At 60.1% G+C, this 21626-nt stretch overlaps 1 protein-coding gene across 1 annotated transcript in view; it reads right to left on the reverse strand.

The window, feature by feature from the left end:
* Positions 1–18462, reverse strand: part of SLC29A3 (solute carrier family 29 member 3) — a 42127-nt gene extending 23665 nt beyond the window's left edge. The window contains exons 1-2 of the mRNA XM_055131903.1: positions 18414–18462; positions 12780–13078 (exon numbers count right to left, since the gene is read on the reverse strand). Of these exons, the coding sequence (XP_054987878.1) occupies positions 12780–13078; position 18414 (300 nt within the window). The 5' untranslated portion in view covers positions 18415–18462. The remainder of the gene's footprint in view (positions 1–12779; positions 13079–18413) is intronic.
* Between the last annotated feature and the right edge of the window lie 3164 nt (positions 18463–21626).

The following is a 21626-nucleotide window of genomic DNA, read 5'->3' on the forward strand; positions in this document are numbered from 1 at the left end:
TCGAACACGGGTCGGCCGCATGCAAGGCAAACGCCCTACCCGCTGTGCTACCATTGCAGCCCACAATATTACAATATAAATGTGGTTTGTTAGGGGGAAGCTCCCAGGCAGTGCTCGGGAGACCTGGGGGGCCGTGTCTGGACTGTGTTTGACCACCCAATCTGGACTGCTCAGTGCTCAAGGACGTGGCCCTCCTTGCTCCGTGGTGCTGGGGACCCCTGGGCCTTCCCCGCTGGGGCCATGCAGTGCCAGGGACTGAACCAGAATCCCGCACAGGCTGTGTGCCCCTAATTCTGTGCTCTCAGCCTGGCCCACAGCATAGTTTGACGGACTTCTTCGCTGCTTTTGTCTGCGCAGACTCCTAGTGGAATGAGGCGTGGTGGGGTGACATAAGCAGTCCCCGGTGGTCCCACTGCCTTTGTTCAAGCCCCGTGCGGCCCCTCTGCTGAGTGTGTGGTGAGTTTGAGGCTTGTCTCCCACCAACACAGGGCAGCAAAGTTCTGGGTACCTGTGGCACTGAGCAGGGAGGCAGCTGCCCCCGTGGTGGGTGGCACGGCTGTTCTCTTTAGCTGAGTACCAGGTCGCTGACATCTCTGCCTCAGCAGGGGTGGGCACAGACCCCAGCCCGCGGGCTCCTGCCCCAGCTGGTAGGAGGAGCAGAGAAGGTCCCCACCACACAGCAGAGAAGCGAGGCTGACGCCCGGGTGGCCAGAAGCTTCCCTCGCAGGCCGCAAGTGTGGGTGAAGACTACGAGAAACACCTCAAATTCATCATGCTTGATTTTAAGTTAATAATAATAAAAAATAACCCTGGCAGTGCCTGGGAGATCACATGGGATGCTGGGGATTGAACCAGGGTCGGCAAAGCAAAAACCTATCCATTGTACCATGTTTCCTGCCCTGGCATTAATTTGTGTTCATTGTGCATGTAGAAACCTTTTTACCAGAGCTAGAGTCATAGCACAGCAGGTAGGGCGTTTGCCTTGCACGTGGCCAACCTGGGTTCGATTTTCAGCATCCCATGTGGTCCCCCGAGCACCGCCAGGAGCAATTCCTGAGTGCATGAGCCAGGAGTAACCCCTGTGCATTGCCAGGTGTGACCCAAAAAGCAAATAAATAAATAGAAACCTTTTACCTCTGCCAACATTTTCACACCCTCCTGGGCTGGACAAGAGAGGTGGCTACTGCCTCATAGACTGGAAGCCTGGCCCTGCCTCGGGGCACCGCAGCAGGACAGGACCCCCATGGTGCCAGCCTGCAGGGGCCAGGGACCAGCTCCTGGCACCAGAGGCAACATCAGGGCAGGCCTGCCCTCTGCCAGGCTCTCCTCATGCACGTGACTACAGACTCACATCTCTGTGAAGTACCTTTTCTCCGAAAACCCCACACACCCGCTGCCCCGGGCATCTCTACTGGTTTGGTCATCTGAGTAGCATTTGAAAAAAAAAAAAGAGAGAGAAACATCCCCTCCCCTCCCCCTAGCACCAGAGTGGGCGGGCATGTGGGCAGACGGGCACCAGGCTGGGAGAGGGCATGAGGCTGAGAGGTGCTGGGCGGGCTTCCTGCTCCTCTCCTGCCGGGACGCAGGCTCAGACCCCAGACTGGGGCCAGTCCCCGTCTCAGGCCCCTTCTCGGGGAGGGTCCCCCCCACCCACCAGGGCAGCTGGGCGTGGAGGAGCCCACGTGGCTGGACTTGCACTGGGAAACTCATTTTCCCGACTCCGTCCTGTGCCCCCACATCTGCGAGCACCAGGGAGGCTGGGGGTGTTGTTCTTCCAGCACAACTTCCGAGCCCTCCCGAGCCAGCTAGCCAGCCCTGACACGACGGCACATTTCTCTCCTGCGCCACGCAGAGGGGCTCCGAGCCACGCGTCTCTTCTGGAAGAATTTAATTCGGGGCTCAGAGTCCAGGTAAACGGTTTCTTCAGGCAGGGAGGCCCCGAAATGAGCCTGTTTATCTCCGACGAGCCCTGGGTAGAGCTTCCTCTCCCCCTGCATGCCATTCGGGCCCTCGGAAATGACCGCAGCAAATTAGTCATGAGCTGCGCGCGGCAGGCTAACGGCCCGGCTGTCCACAGCTCCACGCCGCCCCCCGCCCCCCTCAAGGCAGCTGGGCTCCTGCGGGTGGAGAAAAAGTGATTCCAGTCTGGGGGCGGCAGCTCGAGGCAGCAAGGCGTTACCTGGATCACAGGGGCATGAAATTAGCAGCAGTGAGCTTGCGGGAGCCAAGAATAGTCTGCCCTGGCCGGCCAGCCTCCGTGGGGGGCGCCGAGCTCGGCGGCCTGGGGGTCAGGGCGGGGTGCCTTCCCCCAGGCCTGGGGTCCTTCCTAGGAGGGACAAGAAGCAAGCAGAGGGGGGTTCCCCACAGGGGCTGTGGTGGGGCTCTCCGTTTGTAAGCCCCCAGGCCCCAGGTTTGGGACTCGGGCCCTGAAAAGATAAGGGGTCATAATGGGTCAGAATCAGACAGAGGCCCGGAGCACTGGTACAGCGGGGAGGACGCCTGCCTTGTGTGTGGCTGACCCGACTTCCACCCCTATAGCCCCCTGAGTACTGCCGGTTGTGATTACTGAGTGCAGAGCCGGGAGTCACCCCTGAATGTCACTAGGTGTGGCCCCCAAACAGACAAAAAAATCAGAACGGGGGCTGGAGTGATAGCACAGCATGTAGGGCGTTTGCCTTGCATGCGGTCGACCCAGGTTCTAATCCCAGCATCCCATATGGTCCCCTGAGCACCGCCAGGGGTAATTCCTGAGTGAAGAGCCAGGAGTAACCCCTGTGCATCGCCGGGTGTGACCCAAAAACCACAAAAAAAAAAAAAGAAGATGGAAAAAAAAAAATCAGAACGATGCTGGCAGTTGGCCTGGCCATGCCAAGGACAGACCATCAGCAGTGCGGGACCCTTTCCTCTGTCCCTGAGTGACGGCGTTGACCCCCGTCCGCCTTCCAGTTCCTCCTTAGGATTCCCTGCCCGACAACAAGGGAGTTCTGGAGGGTCTCTGGGTTTGTTTTTGTTTGGGGGCCACAGCTGGTGGTGCTCAGGGGTTACTCCTGGTTCTGTACTCAGGGATCACTCCTGGTGGGGCTCAGGGGACCACATTTGGGATGCTGGGATCGAACCCAGGTTGGCCGAGTGCAAGGCAGGTGCTGTGCTATGGCCCTGGCCTGGGGGGTCTCTGGAGCCTCTGTGGAGTTTGCCGCCCCCCCCACTGCCGCAGGGGCACCTTGTTTGTCCTCAGAAAGAGAGACGTGCAGTTCCTCAGCCACTGAGGCGTCCTCCTGGGGCCTGAGTCTCGCCTCCTCATTTACTCTCCCTCCGGGTCACTGTGGGTCCTTCCTTCTCCCTCGAGGATCCCTGCTCAGCGGGCAGGGGAGATGGTCCAGCAGGTCTGGCCCTGGCCTTGCATGTGCTGCCCTGGGTTCGATCCCAGGCCCTGAATATGGCCCCCCAGGAAGGGAAATGACCCTGACTTAGCTGCCTCCAGCCTTCCAGCCCGTCCTCTGAAGATGCAGCCAACACCCCCGCTAACGACGGGCCCCTCATGGGGCTGCTCTGGGGAAGCCTCTGTCCCAGGGGCCTCAGGCACCACCCCCTCCCCACACCCAGACTCAGGGCCCGGACTCTGGGTATCGGGAGCAGGGGTAGTTAACAGAGACGGGGCGGGCAATGGAACCCCTTCATTTGCAGCCAGGGGCGAGGAGGAGGGTTGGGCAGAGCAGCAGCCCCGCCTGACGCTGCTATTCCCCACGCCCTGCCAGCTTTTGAGACCAACCTGCAGCTCCAGGCAGCCCAGGTTGGGGGGTCCTGGGAGCAGGGGGCAGCGAGGCTGAAGCTGGGGCAATGGCCATGGAGGGGCCACTGGGGAAACACGATGTTCGCAAGGCACTGGCAGGACTTGCAGATGCAGGGGACGAAAGCACGGCGGGGCAGGGAAATAAAGGGAACCTTACGTTAGGGAGTGAACTGGCTCGGGGGTGGGCGTCAAGCACAGGTGGAATAATCACCCCACAGAGGGTCCCAGCCCGGGAGAGCATGGAACCCGCCAAGGCCTGCGGGTCTGCCTCGGGCACCCCCGGCCTGCACCCCTCCACGCCAGCCCGGCACTGCTCCTCACAGGCCCTCCCAGACGCTTCCGCGTCCGTCCGCTGCGCGACAGGCACATATTTTTGGAACCCAATAGATATTCTGGGCCCAGGGACTCAGTCCAAGTTCCCACTTCCTCAGGGCTGACGTCAGGAGGCGGCATGGGCAAACACGTGAAAACAGGTAAAGCGGGTTGGGGCTCGGGCTACACGGGAACTTAACTCAGGAGGCACCGCAGAGAAAGAAGCAAGAAAGTGAGACAGGGACAGAAAGGAGCATCTAGTCCCGGGATCAGCAACGGAAGCGTCCTCTGACCCCCACTTAGCTTCTCAAATAAGGAAGCAAAGCCCCCAACAAACACGGGTCAGTCAGACACAGCAGCTCTTTAGGACCCGGGCTTCTCTCCTACACAGGGGATGCAGGCACGTTTTCAAGCAAGAAAATGCAAACGCCATGTGTTTCCTTTTTTTTTTTTTGCCTTTTGTTTTGGGTGGGGTGTCACACCCGTTAATGCTCAGGAATTACTCCTGGCAGTGCTCGGGGGACCATATGGGATGCTGCGGATTGAGCCCGGGTTGGCCTTGTGCACGGCAAACGCCCTACCCACTGTGCTATCTCTCCGGCCTCTTGTTTTCTTTTTAAAAAATTTCTTATTTCCTTTTTTGGTTTCTGGGTCATCCCTGACAGTGCTCAGGACTTACCCCGGTTCTGTGCTCAGGGGCTCAGAACGTCACGCACAGTCAACCCAAACGGGTGCGTGCGAGGCGAGCCCCCTCCCACTGCTCTCTCTCTCTGGCCCACATGCGTCCCTCCTGCGGGCCCCTCACTCTGCTTCTCTGCCCAGCCCTGGCCAGGCTTCCTCCAGCGGAAGCTGGCCTAGGCCCTCTCATCTCCCCTCCCCCGCAGGGCTGAGCCCCTCCCGGGATGGATCAGCCTGGAAAACCGAGATCGAGGAGGAAGGGCATGAGAGAGTGCTCAGAAGTCCACTCACAAGTGACCAGCAGCTCTGAGGGGCAGGCTGGGCCCTATTTGTGCACGGGCCCAGTTTGGTGTAATCTCAGGCCGGCCTGTCGAGACAATCTTCAGCCCCAACTGTGAGTCCGGGGGAGGGAGGATGGGGCCTTCCAAGGAAACTCCCACCTCCCCACACAGCCCTAGCCCAGCTCGGTGGCGACTGCTCCTGAGGGCCAAAACCCCAGAGCTGAAGACTGGAGACAAGGCCCCGTGGGGGGACAGGTCCAGGGGAGACAGTCTGGAAGTGCTCCTGGGGGAAACCCAGGAGTTCCACCAGGAGGAGGAGGTCCTGAGTGAAACCCAGTGGCACATCTCCACGTAGCTGGGGGCCCGCATTGACCATGGGAGACCCTCATACACACTCATATACACACATCAAGAGCAGACCCCAAAGGGCCACCAGGCCCCAGCTGTCCCCTCAGACCCCTCCCCGAGGATGACCCGTGGAAGGAAGGCACGGGCCGGGCTGCTCTCTGCGCACTCCCAATGATCAATCACTTTAAAGAGGCGCTCGAGCACTTAAGGCCCACACTGTGTTCTAATTTGTGCAGGAAATCACCCCTGGATTCTAAGGACGAGTGCGGGAGAAAATAAAATCGAAGGCGGAGGGGGCTTGATCGATAGCCTGGAGGATAGGAGTGAGGGGCGTGGGTGGGGAGGGGGGCGAGAGCCCGCCAGAGGGGGGGCCCAGGCGGAGCCCTGCCGCTTCGCAGGACGCAGCAAGAGCTAAAAACAAGAAAAAGCCATCACAGCAGTATTTATTGGGAACAGTGCGCTGGCCGGGCCTGGTGTCGGAATCAGAGGGTGGACAAGGGAATAAAAAAATAACTCATTTTGGCCTTAATATTTTTTAAAATGGTTGAGAACAGCCATAAATGCTGGCATGCAGCGGGGAGGCTGGCTGGGGTGGGGTGGGGAGGTTGGGGTGGAGCCCAGCCCCGTCCCTGGCACTCCCTCACTCCTGCACAGTGCCAGAAGCCTGGAGCCCCAGTCCCGGGTGCCTGACTCCAGACGGTCCCACAGGCCTATTCTGGGGTGGGGAAGGAGGGGGTCAGGCCGAATCCTGCCTCCTCCCACCTGTGCAGGGGTGCGGGGATATTCCACTCACTGGGTTCCCAGACTTGGCAACTCTGCACTTAAAGAGTGGACAGCTGGGTCCAGAGTGGGTAGTAGGGCCCTCGCCCTGCATGCCTTGCAACTGCCTACTACATCCAGTTTGGTCCCCGGCACCTCATATGGTCCCCTGAGTACCACCAGGAGTGATTCCTGATTGCAGAGCCAGGAGTAAGCCCTGAGCATAGCTGGGTGTGGGCAAAAAAAAAAAAAAAAAAAAAAAACCCAAATCAATCCATTAATCAATCAAATGAAATGCAGAAGATGCTCCCCGAAACTCTCCGTCTTGCTATAGACCGAGAAGTCCAGCTAGATCTGAAAACACTTAGGAACCCCGGCAAGGAGCCGAGGGCTTAGAGCGTGCTGTCGCTTTCTCACTGTCTTCGTGGCTGGGCGAAGATCACCCTTTTCGTTTTCGGTCCACACCCGGTAGTGCTCCGGGACTACACCAGGCGCTCTGGGAACCACGGAGGTGCCGGGGATCAAACCTGGGCCCCCCCTCCCAGGCAAACTGTTCTCTAGCTCTGAGCATCCCCCCCCAACCCCGCCCCAGACGAGCTCTGTGGTCTTGGCTTCCTGCTCCTGAGACAGAATTACAGGACGCCTGTCCCACCGGGGTGGAGCAGAGATGGAAAGAGACAAGATAAAGCCCCCCTAGGAATCCTGTGGCACCCACAAAGGACAAGGCCAGTGGCGGTGGCGTGAGCTGGGGGAGGGCAGCGCCAGGGTTCGCAGAGGGCTGCTGACGTCCTTCAAGTGCCAAATCTGGGCCCCTTCCACTGCCCTCCCGGGTCCCGGGAACAGACCCGGCGTCTCCCAGGGAACAGAGCATTTGTTTGCAGGTGGGAGCCCCGGCGTGGGGTTTGGACGGAGCCAGGAAGGAGCAGGGTCAGCCGCATGCAGGGAAGCGCTCTAACCCCTGGCCTCCCGCTCTCCGGCCCTGGGAACGGAACCTCTGAAACATTTTTTAAGGCACTGTGACTTACAGAGCTTTTAATGAGAGTTTCGGACATTCAATATTCCCATTCAGGAATGGAACTTTCAAAAATCATGGGACCCAGAGTGAGAGTATTTGGTTTGGGCATTTGCCGTGCACGTGGCCAACCTGGGTTTGAACCCCGGCACTCAATACAGTCCCCTGAGCACTGCCAGGTGTGATCCCTGAGCACAGAGCCAGGAGTAACTCTAAGCACACCTGAACATGGCTCCCAAATGAAACAAAAATTAAATTACGAAGCCAGACATGTGGCCCCGGGGTGCAGCCCACACCTAGCACATGTGAGGCCCTGGCTCTGACCCCGGCACTGCCTGCTCTACCAGCACAGCCTGGTGCGGTCCTGGTGACCCTCCCAGTAATAAGAGATCAATCAGTGTGATCAAGGTTCGTGGAGCAACCTTGATCACAACACGGGGCACGGGGTGTGGGTCAGTGTCTTACATGCCTTGCACGCCTGAGGCCCTCGGTTCTAACCCCAACACGGCCTCCTGGTTGCCAAGGCAACACCCTCAGCAACCTGCAGCAACCAGCCTGAAACTTGGAAACAGGAAAGAGTCCTCACCCAGGTCCATGGAGAGAGTCCGAGGAATGGAGGCTTGGCGACCTCCATGGAGGTGCCCTCACCTCTGGCCCGTGACTTTATACGTCTTGCTTCTGGCAGGCTCGTGGGGAGCTGGCGCATGGCACAGATGGCGGTCACCAGCCACCAGCCCCCACAGCATGTGTCCAGGGCAGCCCTGGCTGCAGTCACACCGAGAAGCACATCACACCCGGGTCATGCTGGGACACAGGCGCCTCCAGCCCCCGTGTTGCTGGGGGTGCAGACGGCTGGGGGTGGTGGTGGGGGGGTGCGCGGGGCAGCAGCCTCACCCACTGCGGGGATTCATCTGGGGCTCCCCTCAGCCCCACCTGGGGAGCGAAGGGAGACCCGTGCCAGGCCCTGCCCACACGGGTGGCCCGCAGGGGGTGGGGATGCTCCTCAGCTCCCCAGGCCAGCGCGCTCAGGGAACACCCACGCAGGGACCCGGCACTGTCGGCTTCCAGATGGGAGAGGGTAGACCCTGACTCGCGCCTCCCTCCCTGGACAGTTGTTGGGGTCCCTCCTGGCCAGTGGAGGGATAGGATGGCAGCAGATGGCCAGGCCCGAACCCACGCCCTGGCATGCCCTAATGCCCTACAATCTTCTCAGAGAGGGGTCCCGGGGCAGGACCGCTCAGGCGGGAAGGGGTGTGGCTTACAGAAGTGGGCGTGGCTTAACCAAGGGGCGTGGCCTGTTGGTGCTGCCCAGGGACAGCCTGCAGGAAAGATGCTGATGGCTTGGGAGCCTGACCTGAACTCCGGGGGCCGACCTCATGAGCCCCTGGGTGTCCAGGGTTCAAGGGCACCGGCTGCCAAGTGGGCTCTGCATGGGCAGACAGAGGCCTCTGCTGGAGTCCCTCGCCCACCTCAGGCTGGAGTCCACCTCGGGGAGCCCAACCCGCTTTACAATCAACTAGCACCCTGCACGAGAGTCTTTCCAGCCCTGCTGAGCTGAGACGCGCACATGTTACTGAATATCTCGGGCCCTCTGGCCTTTTCTGTTAGTGCTGTGGACCCAGGAGCACCTGGTGGAACTCAGGCTTCCTGCCTTCAAAGAATTCACGTTCGTCTCTTAAGCTATCGCGGCCTCTTCTCTGGGTTTTTGTCCAAAAACACCGAAAGAGAGAGATGAGAGAGAGCGAGAGAGAAAGAGAAAGAGAAAGAGAGAGAAAAATAGAGAGAGGGGGAGAGGGGGGAGAGAGGAGAGAGAGAGAGAGAGAGAGAGAGAGAGAGAGAGAGAGAGAGAGAGAGAGAGAGAGAGAGAGAGAGAGAGAGAGATGACGTTAAACACTAAACACATGGTGGCCAGGCTTCAGGCTCAACAGGGGGCTGCCGTGTCCCCTACATTACCAATTCTCCCTCCTTCCTGCTCTCATTTTGCCAGCTCTGAGCACGCACGCCTTTGGCAAAAGCATTCAGGGCTCTTATTCCAGAGAACAGAGACTTGGGGGCTGGGGGGAGCAGGAGGCTTCTATACTCCAGACTGGTGTGGGAGGGGGCCGTGACAGACACACCTAATGGGGGTGGGGCCAGGCAAGCATCCCTACCGAGACACATGCCCCAGCCAACGTTTCTGCCCCTGGCGATCTTAGCAAGAAACACGGAAAAGGCAAACAGCCGGCCCACGGCTAATTGAGTTGCAGGTGGCAGCTGGAGACAGTCCATCTGACTCTGCCCAAAGTGGCCGTCAGGTGAAGAACCAACCAGCCGCCTCTCCCAGGGAAACCAGGAAGAGAGGTGGGAAGAGCCGGGGAGGTGGATGGCAGGAATGAGGAATTAGGGGAAGAAAAATAGCCCACAAAATGCAGAAACACCCCAGCATGCTTGTTTCCCCGGCCCGGCCCATGAATCGAGGGGTGACAGATCTCTCATCTCTGCTGCCAAGAGCCAGGAGCTTCGGCAGCCGCAGGTACTACATCTGCACCTGCCAGCACTTGCAAAGTCGCGATAAAGCACCGTCTCAGGGCCTAGAATGCTAAGTGCCTGCAGCTGGGATGAGATCGCCTTGCAGCAAGAGCGGCTCACTGCCAGCGTCCACTGGGCGGCGGCTGTCCATGGGGCGCGGGCGTGCTGCCTGAGAGCTGCAAGCTCTTCCGCCTCCAGCCCCGCCCAAGCAGCCGGCGGCCCCCCTGAGCACAGGGACGGGGGCAGGACCATGAGCGGCCACCCCGAGGCAGGGGCCGGCTCACTGCCCTGCATCTCCTGGACCAAGTCCCAGTCGGCTGGGTGATTTATAGATGCTGCAGAAAGCCGGCACGACGCTTGAGTCACTGGTAAATGAAGGGGGATCAAAAAGCACCTGCTCAGCTGGACATACGGGGACACACGTGAAGTCTGCAGACAGGACGGGAGACGGTGCTCCTCCAGCACTGCGAGCAGGTGCTGCCCGCGGGGAACTCAGTCCTCAGACTGTTCTTAGCAGCCAGTGGCTGTCAGGAAACAGAGAGGGAGGACAGGGCAGTGGGCAGCGCTGGGAGCCCAGCGGGCAGCAAGATTGCCTTCCCTGTGTGTGTGTCCCGAAGCCGGGCCCTGGCTGGTATAGCAAGGTGGCCCGTGGGCAGTTGCTGAGCATCACTCACGCGCCCAGGATGCAGCCTTCCTCCTCCTCCCCACACGCCCCCCCCCAACCTCATCAGCTGCTGGAGGATCTCTGAGCTCCCCCACCGGGTGAAGGGCGCCCTGCAGGGTGCCAGAATCAGGTGTGAAGTCTCAGAATATCTGTGCCCACACCCCCAGCTCTGCATTTTCCAACAGTGTCTCTGGGGGGAGGCTCAGGCCGGAAGTTTTTCAAAGCTGCCTGGATGCCACGGTGGTCTCAGTACTAGCACAGGGTTTAGAGCACCTGGCACGGTGACAAGTTCCCAACCCCTGTGTCCCACATGAGCCCAGCACTGATCTGGGAGGCAGGAAAGGTGACTTCCAGCAGGACCACAGCCAGGCGACTGTGAGCACCCCACAATGGGATGCAACACCCCCACCCCATCAACATCTGGGACGGTGAAGGGAAGGGAGGGGGCATGAAGCTATGAAAGGTCAGATACGGATTAAAGGCAAAGGAGGGGGAAATGCCCGCATGGGTAACAAAATGTATGAAAGGAAAAGCTAGGGGGTCACACAAGGGTGTGCACACGTGCGCACGCATGCACGCACACACACACACACACACAGAGCAGGAGCACTGCTGCGGTGCCAGCTTGTCCTGCAAAGCCAAGGGTGGGATTCCAGACTGCCCACAGAAAAGGCGTGCTCAATCCACTCCCCGGGCCAGCAGAGACAACTAGGGGGTGCGGGGGCAGCCCTGGGGGAGAGAGGCAGCTGGCCACCCCTCATCCCCCTGGACAGGCCTCCAGAGACACCCCACCTCCCCATCCCTGAGTTTCAAAGTGCAGTGGGCACTGGCCGAGACCGGTGGAAACAGACCCAGCCCAGATTGGACAAGAACCCAGCTGGGGCAGGTTAACAACACAGAGGCTCCCAAACTTAAACGAATAAAATGTCACTCAGTGCAGATGGAAGGAAAGCTAGAACAGGGGCTATGGCGCTTGCCTTGCGTGTAGTCAATCTGGGTTTGATCCCCAGCACCCCATAGGATCCCCTGAGCACAGAGCCAGGAGTAAGGCCTGAACATTGCTGGTTTGGCCCCAATACAAACCTTTCAACCACCTGGAAATCTACCTGCTTTAAATGAACGAACAGAAAGCTCCCCCCACTCCAATGGCCCCCAGACCACTACTAGCACCCTGGATTGTTGCAGCCTTTAGGAAGAAAGCTCCTCCTCCTCCCTTTGGAAATATTCCATCCAGTGACCCCTTCTTTCCCCGCTGCCTACCTACTGCCTCTTCCCTCGAATATTTGAACTTGAGCCCCATCTCTCTCCTTTATTGCAAGAGTCCTGATTAAAGTCTTCCTAACCACTTTAACAAGTGGTAGAATAGCTTTTTCTGTTAGCCCTCTCCCCATGTCACTGGCACCCCACAAAGCAGAAGGCTCCACACAGAGGAGCTGGCACCACTGCCACCAAACACGATTGAAAATTCTCCACATTAGGGCTGAGCAATGACTCCAAGGCCTGATGCTGAGCTCCAGCCTTCTATGTCCCAGCCTTACACCCCACATCCAGCCAAACTAGAAGCTTCTCTATTTTCAAACCCATCTGAGCATTGCTTCCATCCTGCCTGTGCCCAGGCCTTTGCTTCTCTCATCTTCACCCCCTCTGCTCCAAGGGACAGCAATCTCTCCCACAGTGCTGTGCCTACTTATTCCCAAGGATTCGTTTCCCTGTGGTTCCCATAACTACAGAACCCCCTGTTTCAGCTGGTATCTCGGGGAGCAAGACTACACTGAAAGACTACGTTTCCCAGACTCCTTTGAGGCTAAGGAGGTCACATGCCCAAGTTCTGACCAATAAGAACTGAGGGCTACCTCGGTAACAGGAAGAAGTCGCTCCTCTTTCCCGTGGAGGAATAGATGGGGCTCCAATAGCCACCCTGGGTGTCAGGTTTTGTTGAGTGTGGAAGCGACATGAGGTGGCTGGGCAGCATGAAACATTACCCAGCCCTAGTCCTGGCCTCTTCAGACTTGACTGTGAGGGAAGAACTACCCTTCATCTTGCCCAAGCTGGTGCTCTTCTGGAATTTTCTGTAACTCGCAGATAACCTAATGCCCTGTGTCCCCCCTTCCAGCCCTCTAGAGGCAAGAGCTCTGGGCTCCTGGATTGACCATAAGAAACTGCTTATCCGCATCCCTTGCATCTTCTTCCAAGTTAAACAGAAGCAGTCTGGAGGCTGGGATTGTGCCTTAGCCAGCTTCCTCTCCCCCTGGCATGCAGGGCGGCTCGAATACAAAGCCTAGCTTAGAACCGAGAGGAAGTCAGCTGGCCAGTCCGCATGAGGTTCTCAGCGGGACCCGGGAGTGACGGAGCCCAGACAGCTGCCCCGCACCCCGCAGCCTCCAGGGCTGCCCCTGCCCCCCACCACCCCCCTGGAAACCGCCTTACCAGGATGTCGGAGCCCTCAGCGTCCTTCCCCGGTGTGGGGCTGGAGCCGTTGCTGAACTTAAATATCCAGTACTCCTTGGCAGTGACAAAGAAGTTCCAGGGCAGCAGCCCGCCGATGCCTAGGCTGAAGAAGATGAGGTAGGCGCCATTGAAGCGGTCTCCCGGCCTCTGCAAGGCGGGAGCGGGGCTGTCCAGCAGCTTCTCAAGCAGTGCCTCCTGGTCAGCGAGGAGGCCGCTTCCCGCCGGTCTGTAGGTAGAGTTCGTGCTGTGATGGAAAGTGTCCTCTGGAACAAGGGCCACTGAAAAGCAGAAAGAAAGAGGCCGGTGACACTTCACCTAACAAGCTGACCGACCCCCGCCCAGGGGCCTCCGGGCACCCGCCCCCACACCCCCCGAGAGTTGGGACAACTTCAAGTTTAAGAATCAGGGAGAAGGGGCTGGAGCAATAGCACAGCGGGTAGGGCGTTTGCCTTGCACGAGGATGACCCGGGTTCGAGTCCCAGCATCCCATATGGTCCCCTAGGCACCGCTAGGAGTAATTCCTGAGTGCAGAGCCAGGAGTAACCCCCGTGCATCGCTGGGTGTGACCCAAAAAGCTCCACCCCCCAAAAAAAAAGAAGAATCAGGGAGAAAGATGGGATTTCCCAGGCTCAGGGGGCCCCACACCTGCTTGCACAGTACAGGGACAAGCAAATACAGGGCATGCAAGGGAGTGTGTGCAGAGGACACGGGACCCAAGTGGCTGTTCTCCAAAGGTCTGCCCACGGTCAAGGCAGCCAAATGCCCAGGCAGCCATCAAAATGGAAGTAAAACTCTGAGGGCCGAGGGCTCTCTATGCTCTTTCAATGTTGTGAGACTGGTGTGTGTGTGTGTGTGTGTGTGTGTGTGTGTGTGCGCGCGCGCGCATGCACGCACTCTTGGGGATCAAACCCAGGGCCTCTCACTAGCAAGGTAAGCACGAACATTTGTGTCTGTGTATTTGTGTGAAGAGAGAAGGTGGGGGGCGGGAGGCAGCCTGGCCTTATTCTCTGCCTGCCTTTACAGCTGTGTGAACTGCGGGCAGTTCAGACCCACTCCCAAATAAAAAGTCGAGCTAGAATAGAAAGGCGCATGAATGGAATCGCATGGATCAGGAGAAAAAGCATAACTCATGGCAGCAAGAGCTGCCCTCAGCTGACCTCCAACCGCCCAGCCCCCATTCCATGGGCAGTGAGGCACAGCTGCAGGATGGAGACTGAGGGCGGTATGGGGAGGCCTGGGTGTTCCCTCCCATCCCCGCATCTATTAAGCCCCGCCTGCCACCTCCCACCGGTCCGGGCCCGACAAACCAAGGTCCCGGGTGAGGAAGGCTCCCTCGGCAGGCCCAGGGAAGCCTTTCCCGAGGATTCTGGAACTGCCCCGGCGGGCAAGGCCGCAGCTGTGGGGCGTCAGCACTTCCCGCGGCCCTGTCACCTGCTGGCTGCCTGCGAGGTGGCGGCTCGTCTCTGCTCTATATAGCACTTAGGACGGACGCGGTGGCGCTTGATAGATGGGAGAGATTTCCATAATGCTGAGGACATGCTGATGTCCCCTTGGCAGGAGCCTCCTGGTGAATCAAACATGGAAGGCGTCTCCGCTCACACGAGGGGCCGATGCTTCGGTGGGGCCACGTGGCGCCTTCCCCCCGTGGGAGGAACAGACCCGTCACATGCATTCAGGGCCTTAGCTGCTATTTAATGCCCCCCCCGCCCCATTTATTTGTTTATTTTACAGGGGCCACACCAGGCGAGGCTGATTGCCAGGGCCATAGCCGACCGTGCTGGGGGTACCAGGAATAGAACTGAGGCTGCCACCTGCCAGGAATACGCCGAGCCACTTCAGCCATCTCCCCACACCTGGCTTCCACTTTCAGAGCACCTCACGGCATTCGCTGGCATTAGGCAGCGCAGGAATTACTGCTTCCTCTTTTCAGAGGTCAAGAATGAGACCTCAGGTCATGAAGATCACTCAAAGGGCAGGAGCAGCACTCGGAAGCCCCAGGACCATGCAGGCCCCTAAGCACTGACCTGAAGTGCTCCCCGAGCTCTTGGACTGAGCTCTGCCAAGCCACGAAAAGAGAACAAGGTCTTAAATTTGTCCCGTGGAGGGGCGGGGGGGGCGCAGAGAGGACTAAGTGTCTCCTCCTCTGGGTTCTGGCTCGCCCCACAAATCAGATCGACAGCAGACAGATTAGCAAGAGAAGAGAACAAATTTAATTACATGCATATGGAAATTTTACATGGATGTAAATTCTAAAGTAAATGGGGCAAAGCAAGGATATTTATCCTGAGCTAAGGAACGGGGTCGGGAGCCCGGGTGGCGAGGAAGGGGAGGGGACTCACAGGAGGGGGGCTCAGATGACAAAGCCAGACACGCTGTAATGACATGCTGGTTCTTCATACAGATAAAGGCATATCCTCAATAAAAAGGTAACTTTTGTCTGGGTTCAAAACAGAAGCCTACTTCCGGGTACTGGCCCTGATCTTCATTCTTCCGGGAGAAGCAGCAGGAAGGCCAGGGAACGGCTTGACAGGCTAGCAAGCTTTGCCCCCGGAGCAGCGGGCCTGCTGCTGGGTACCACCTGGCACCCACAGACACCACCCAGTGAGTTTCCCGGAGCACCACTGAGTGCGAGTACCCCAAGCCGGAACAGGGAGGACTGTCATCATCAGACTGGGAGGACCACGCGGTGGGCAGAGCATGCCCTGTCATGCCAGAGCCCAGGCTGGAGCCCCAGCCCTGCACGGGCCCGTGAGAGACCCCCTCGCCCTGGCTGGGAATAATCCTCCAGCACCATGGTTGGCCCTACCTCCTTGTCCCCACGGAAAGAAGTGCTGAAAGTCTCTTTTGAGCCCGAAGGTGCTCCCTGGGCCTCAGTTTCAGAAAAGCCATTGATACGGTGGCGATGCGTCCGGAGAGACCAGCTCTGGGGGGGTGCCCGCCCTGCAGTCCCACACAGCAGAGGTCAAGACTCCAGTCACTAAGATGAAATCCAGGCTAAGGTCTGCACAGGTGAACAGGCTGAGGCTCAGAGAGGGTGAGTGACTTGCCCCAGGTCACACAGTGAGCGGACAGCAAGCGTGGGGTTACACAGCCTGGAGTCCGTGAGCACTCAGGGACAGAGCAAGTGTCCGCTTGCTCCAAGTACCGGCCTCCTCCGGTCAGGCCTGGAAGCCAGGGGGCTGGAGCAGAGGGGACAGTGCACAGGGCCCTCTGGCCAGTGAGGGCGTTCTGCGGCCAGGACCTTGTCCCTTCTTGGGAACAGATGCCCAAGCTCAGAGCGACAATTCTCGGGAGAGGATCCCGTTCCTACTCTTTTTTTTTTTTTTTTAAATTAAGGCACCATGATTTACACGGTCACTCCCAGCTGAGTCTCGGGCAGTCAGTGTTCCAGCGCCCATGCCCCACCAGTGTCCATTCCTCTCACCAGGCTCTCTCCCACCCCCAGCCGTCCTCCCTGTCCCCCCACATTTGCTTTTGCTTTGTTTGCTTTGTTTCTGAACCACACCTGGTGGTGCTCAGGGCTTACTCCTGGCTCTGCACTAAGAGATCACTCCTGACAATGCTCGGGACCATAGGAGATGCCGGGGATCGAACCTGGGTGCACAACAAGGGCCCTCCCCACTGTGCTATCACTCCGGCCCCTCCAGACCTTAATTCCCAGAGACCCCAGAACCAGCAGACCGACAACATGTGCAGACACACTGACACATCCTCTGGCCACACGTGCATATCCACGCACATGTACACACAAGCACACACACACATTCATGCACCTACACACGTGCACACAGCCACGCACTACACTCTCTCTCTCTCTCTCTCTCTCTCTCTCACACACACACACACACACACACACACACACACACTCCGTGTTTATAAATGTAAACGGGGCCTGAGAAATGTCCAGGGACCAGCTCTCCAGGCGTGCGGCGACCCAGGCTCGCTTCTCCGTGCTGCAAAGCCCCCGACAGCCGGCAACCGCTGAGCATCCCCCGCCCAGTGTAAACAATGTCGATGACCCACCAGCAGACAGAGAGCAAAGGGCACCCTCCCACATGCTCTGCCGGGGGTGGGTGCTCACGGGGTGGACGCTGGGCCAGCGGGGCCAGGGACTGGGGGGGGTGTCACTGGGCACCCACACCAGGCAGGCCTGGTCTAGCTTGGGTTTTATTTGTCTGGGCTTGGTCAGCCTTGACTGAGCTTATGAAGGAAGGAGCCGGAGTTTGCCAGAGGGCAGGGGGCAGCCTGGGGCACTGGAGTGAGACTCCAGTTACTCTGGACGGAAGCTAGCCGCTGGCTTTGGTGAAAAGAGAAAGAAAACGAAAGGCCACGAAGAAGCGAGGAAGGGAGTGTCCCGGTGTCCCGGGGCAGGGCTGGCCCGGGCCTGCCTGGGCCACACACCTGGCTGGGTTTTGCTCACTATGTGTGGGTGTATATGTGTGTTGTGAGTGTATGTGTGCGTGGTGAGTGTATGTGTGTGTGTGGTGAGTGTATGTGTGTGGTGAGTGTATGTGTGTGGTGAGTGTATGTGTGTGGTGAGTGTATGTGTGTGGTGAGTGTATGTGTGTGTGGTGTGTGTATGTGTGTGGTGTGTGTATGTGTGTGTGTGATGTGTGTGTAGGGGGTTACTGTGTGTGTGTAATGGGCTACTCCCTCCCTCCCTCCCTCCCTCTCTCTCTCTCTCTCTCTCTCCCTCCCTCCCTCCCTCCCTCCCTCCCTCCCTCCCTCTCTCTCTCTCTCTCTCTCTCTGTGTGGTGTGTGTATGTGTGTGTGTGATGTGTGTGTAGGGGGTTACTGTGTGTGTGTAATGGGCTACTCTGTGTGTGTGTGTGTGTGTGTGTGTCTCTCTCTCTCTCTCTGTGGTGTGTGTATGTGTGTGTGTGATGTGTGTGTAGGGGGTTACTGTGTGTGTGTAATGGGCTACTCTGTGTGTGTGTGTGTGTGTGTGTCTCTCTCTCTCTCTCTCTGTGTGGTGTGTGTATGTGTTTGTGTGATGTGTGTGTAGGGGGTTACTGTGTGTGTGTAATGGGCTACTCTGTGTGTGTGTGTGTGTGTGTCTCTCTCTCTCTCTCTGTGTGTGGTGTGTGTATGTGTGTGTGTGATGTGTGTGTAGGGGGTTACTGTGTGTGTGTAATGGGCTACTCTGTGTGTGTGTGTGTGTGTGTGTGTGTGTGTGTCTCTCTCTCTCTCGGTGAGCCGGCTGCAGGGGGCGCGCTGGGGCCGGGCTCCGTCCGGGCTGGTGGGACCCTCTGTGCTGCTCTCCCCTGGGTGCCGGGTGCCGGGTGCTGGGTGCCGGGTGCCGGGGCAAAAACAAGCTTCGGCCCGGAACCGCGGGGACGCGGGGAAGGCGCTGGCCTTGCACGTGGCCGGCCCGGGCTCCCCCCCGGCCCCCACAGGGCGCCCCCGGGCCCGCCAGGAGTGACCCCAGAGTGCCGGGCCGGCGCCGGCCCTGAGCATCCGGGTGCGCCCCAACAACACAGCCCGCCGCGACGGGCCACCTGCCGGGCAGCCCCGGACCGCGGGCGCCCCCTGCCGGTGGGCGACCCCCCGCGGCGGGGCGGAGGGGAGGGGGCGGGGGTCGGGGGGCAGCGGGGGTCCCCGGGCCACACTTACTGTCGCGCCGCTGTCGCCGCCGCCTCCGGGCTCCACGGGCCCCGGCCGGACTCCGCCCCGCGCCCCGCCCCGGCCCGGCCCGGCCCGGCCCAGCCCGGCGCGCGCACCCGCCCCCCGCCCCCCGCCCCCGGCTCCCGGCGCCCCGCCCTGCCTCGCGCCGCTGCGGGGTGGGGGTCCTGGTCAGTGCGCCCCGCGCTCCCCACCCCTGCTGGGTCCCACCCCGACCTCGCTGAGCCCCCGCTGCCCCCTGCCCAGAGGGGCCGAGCACTGCCCCCCCTCCTGCGGGCTCTTCTCCGGTGCAAAAGGGACCCGGGCGGGGGGACGAGGGGGCGCGAGACCCAGACCCCTCTCTCTTTGTCTGTTTGGGCCTCTCCCAGGGCCCACGGCCCCTGGCACGGCCCCGGGACCCTACTCGGTGCCGGGATGGCACGCCCGGGGCTGGGCTCCTCCCTGGGCCACCCGCGAAGCTCAGGGAGGGAGGTGACGCCGGCCACGAGGGGTGGCTGACCCCGGCCACACCCGCCTCTGGGGGCTGGTGGGGGTCGGTCAGGAGGCCAGAGCTTGGCCGAAGCGCTGCTGCAGGCAGAGAGCGCCGGCTGTCCATCCGCAGGAAGTGGACGAGCACTGCCCCGCCGTCACCCTCTCGGAGCCGGACAGAGGTTCTCACACTGTGTGTTTGATGCTGAACCTGGTCCGGGCAGGGGTGGGGTGGGGCAGGGCTAGCCTCAGACCCTCTGGAACCAGATTCCCCAAGGTTATCATGCAACCCCCGGAGACCACGTTGACACGCGTTACCTCAAAACTTTGCAAGGAAGAGACCCATCATCCCGCGGGGCCATTAGCCACGGACGCCAGCGACCCGCGCACCCCTTGCCCACCACCAGTTTCTTCTAACTGGCCTTTCTGGCCCGCCCTTCACAGCCCCCAAGCTTGCAGCTGAGGGCAGCCCGCATCGCCCCAGGTCACCAACTCCTTTTCTTGCTGTTTCACTGTCTCTTGAGTAACTGATCCTGCGTGTCAAGCACTGTAACTTGAGCTCAGTTACAAGCAGGAAGCAGGGCCCTGGGGTGGGGGTGGGGGTGGGAGGGCTGGAGGTCTCGCGGGACCAGTGTCCTGTCCTAAGACCTTGCAGAGGGCAGGTCCTTGAAACCGCCACCCTTGGCGTCAGCCATGCCAGCGTGCCCCAGAGGCCGGTCCTGCAGTGTATCCAGCTCTCAGGGCCCAGCCTGCTGCCCAGGCTCCCACCCTACACTCACCCCCAGCAGGCTGGGTCAGAAAAGTCTGGGTTTGCACCCTGATTCTGGCGTCTCTGTCCGGAAGGGGCTAGGAGAGGAGGGGCCTGGAGTCCCCACGGTCAGTCTTGGCCTCACCTTTGGGAGCTGAGGGGCAGCAGGCAAGTTAGAAAACTCAAAATGAGGCCACAGATAGCCAGGCTAGCCACACCAGCCCTTCCCTTCCAGGGAAGAAGCGAGACCCCCATGAGGGAGGGAGGGGGGAGAGATGGAGAGGAGGAGAGAGAGAGAAGGGGAGAGAGACAGAGACAGAGACAGAGAGAGACAGAGAGATAGAGAGACAGAGAAAGAGACAGAGAGAGAGAGAGAGTGAAATTGTTTTGGAGGCTTAGAAGTTGGATCTTTGTTTCGTTTATAAAACCTAAAATAATCCCCTCTACTACCCGGCTGGAGTGGGCCTGCAGGGCCCCACCTCTCTGCGGGGCGAGGCCCCTGCTGGACCCTCAGCCCCGCTGGGGTCACTCCTGCACAGCCTGGGATGGACATCACTGGGTAGGGCCCAAACTGCCAGTCCCCCACCCAAAGAGCCCCAATATATCAGAATCTCGGTGCCAAGATCCAAAGCAAGCGTCCCGCCTCCAGAGCCCGCGCGGGGCGTCCATCCCGGGGAGCGGCCGGCAGAGTGTGGACGTGGGACGCCGGAAGCGCCTGGACCTGGGCCGGGGAGGAAGTCGAGGCGCTGGAGGGCGGGGCGGCGGGCCTCGCTCTCGGACACTTGCTGCCACCTGGTGCCGCTAACTGGCACTGCCGTGCTCGGGCTGCTCGGGGCGCCCCAGGGATCCGCCATCCTTCCAAGTCTGCCCCCAGCCCCCTCCAGGACCCTGGGCGGCGGTCCTGGCTCCCCCGGGCAAGTGGAGACGCCCGCCCTTGACTCCGTGGGTCCAGCTCAGTGTCCGGAGCCCCCGTAGGTCCCGAAGCCTGGCACTTCCAGCTCACCCTAGCTCAGGGGAGGGGCGGGGGGGTGGTGGGTGGAGGGTGCTGGTGAACCCAGCCTGTTGTTCTCAACTTCTGTTTGGGGGCCACACCTGGTGGTGTGCCTCGTGTGGTTTGGGGGACCAGGATTGAACCCGGGTCAGCTGCATGCAAGGCAAGCGATTACACATTGCACTGTGTCTCTGCTGTGAGTGTAGACGTCACGGCCACGAGAACCAGGGGCTTCTCTGCAGAGCGGGGTCTGGGATCTGGTCAGATCAGGAATGCGCCTCCTTGGGAGAGGAAGGGGACGCTGGTCCCACGCCCGCCACCCCTCTGGCCTTGGAAGACAGGATTAGGGCTTGTACGCGTGCTGACTGCATCTGCTCTCTTCCTTGCCCTGTCTGCGGGCTGTCGGTGAGCTGTGGTTGCCCCCCACCCCCCAGCACTGTCAGGGGAACCTTAAGAGGGATTCCGACCCCCCCACACCCCCGCTCAGAGAAAAGGCACTGTAGCCTGTGATGGGCAGTTGTGTCGGGCTGAGGGGCCCCTGCTCTGGTGCAGCTTTCGGGGCCCCGTGTTTGCAGAGCCTAGTGGTTTGCAGAGCCGCTAGGCCCCCTTCACCCCACTGCTCTTCCCAGCTGGGGGCTGCCCGCTGCCCTTTCCCGTGCTGCCCCCTGGCCGTGAGCCTCCTGGGCTCGGTGGGAGCACTCTGCCCCGGCTTCCCTCTCCCGCTGGGCCTGGAGCACTGTCCTGCAGGCTTGCGGGAGATCCTGGTGGTGACCCTGCTTTGCTCTGACGAGCATCTCAGTGCGGGCCGGACGTCCATCGTTCCGTGTTCCTCCCCTCCAGCAGGGCGGTGGGGCTGACATCCGGGGTCGTCTCTGGCCAGCCCCGGAGAGCAGGGCTGGGGCAGCCTCCCCGCAGTCGGCCTGCACGGATGGGCACACGTGTGCAAGGACATACCTCTGCACACACGCATGCCCGCACCCCGCACTTACTCGGGCTG

The sequence above is a fragment of the Sorex araneus genome, chromosome 3, assembly GCF_027595985.1.
Source record: "Sorex araneus isolate mSorAra2 chromosome 3, mSorAra2.pri, whole genome shotgun sequence".
NCBI lineage: Eukaryota > Metazoa > Chordata > Mammalia > Eulipotyphla > Soricidae > Sorex > Sorex araneus.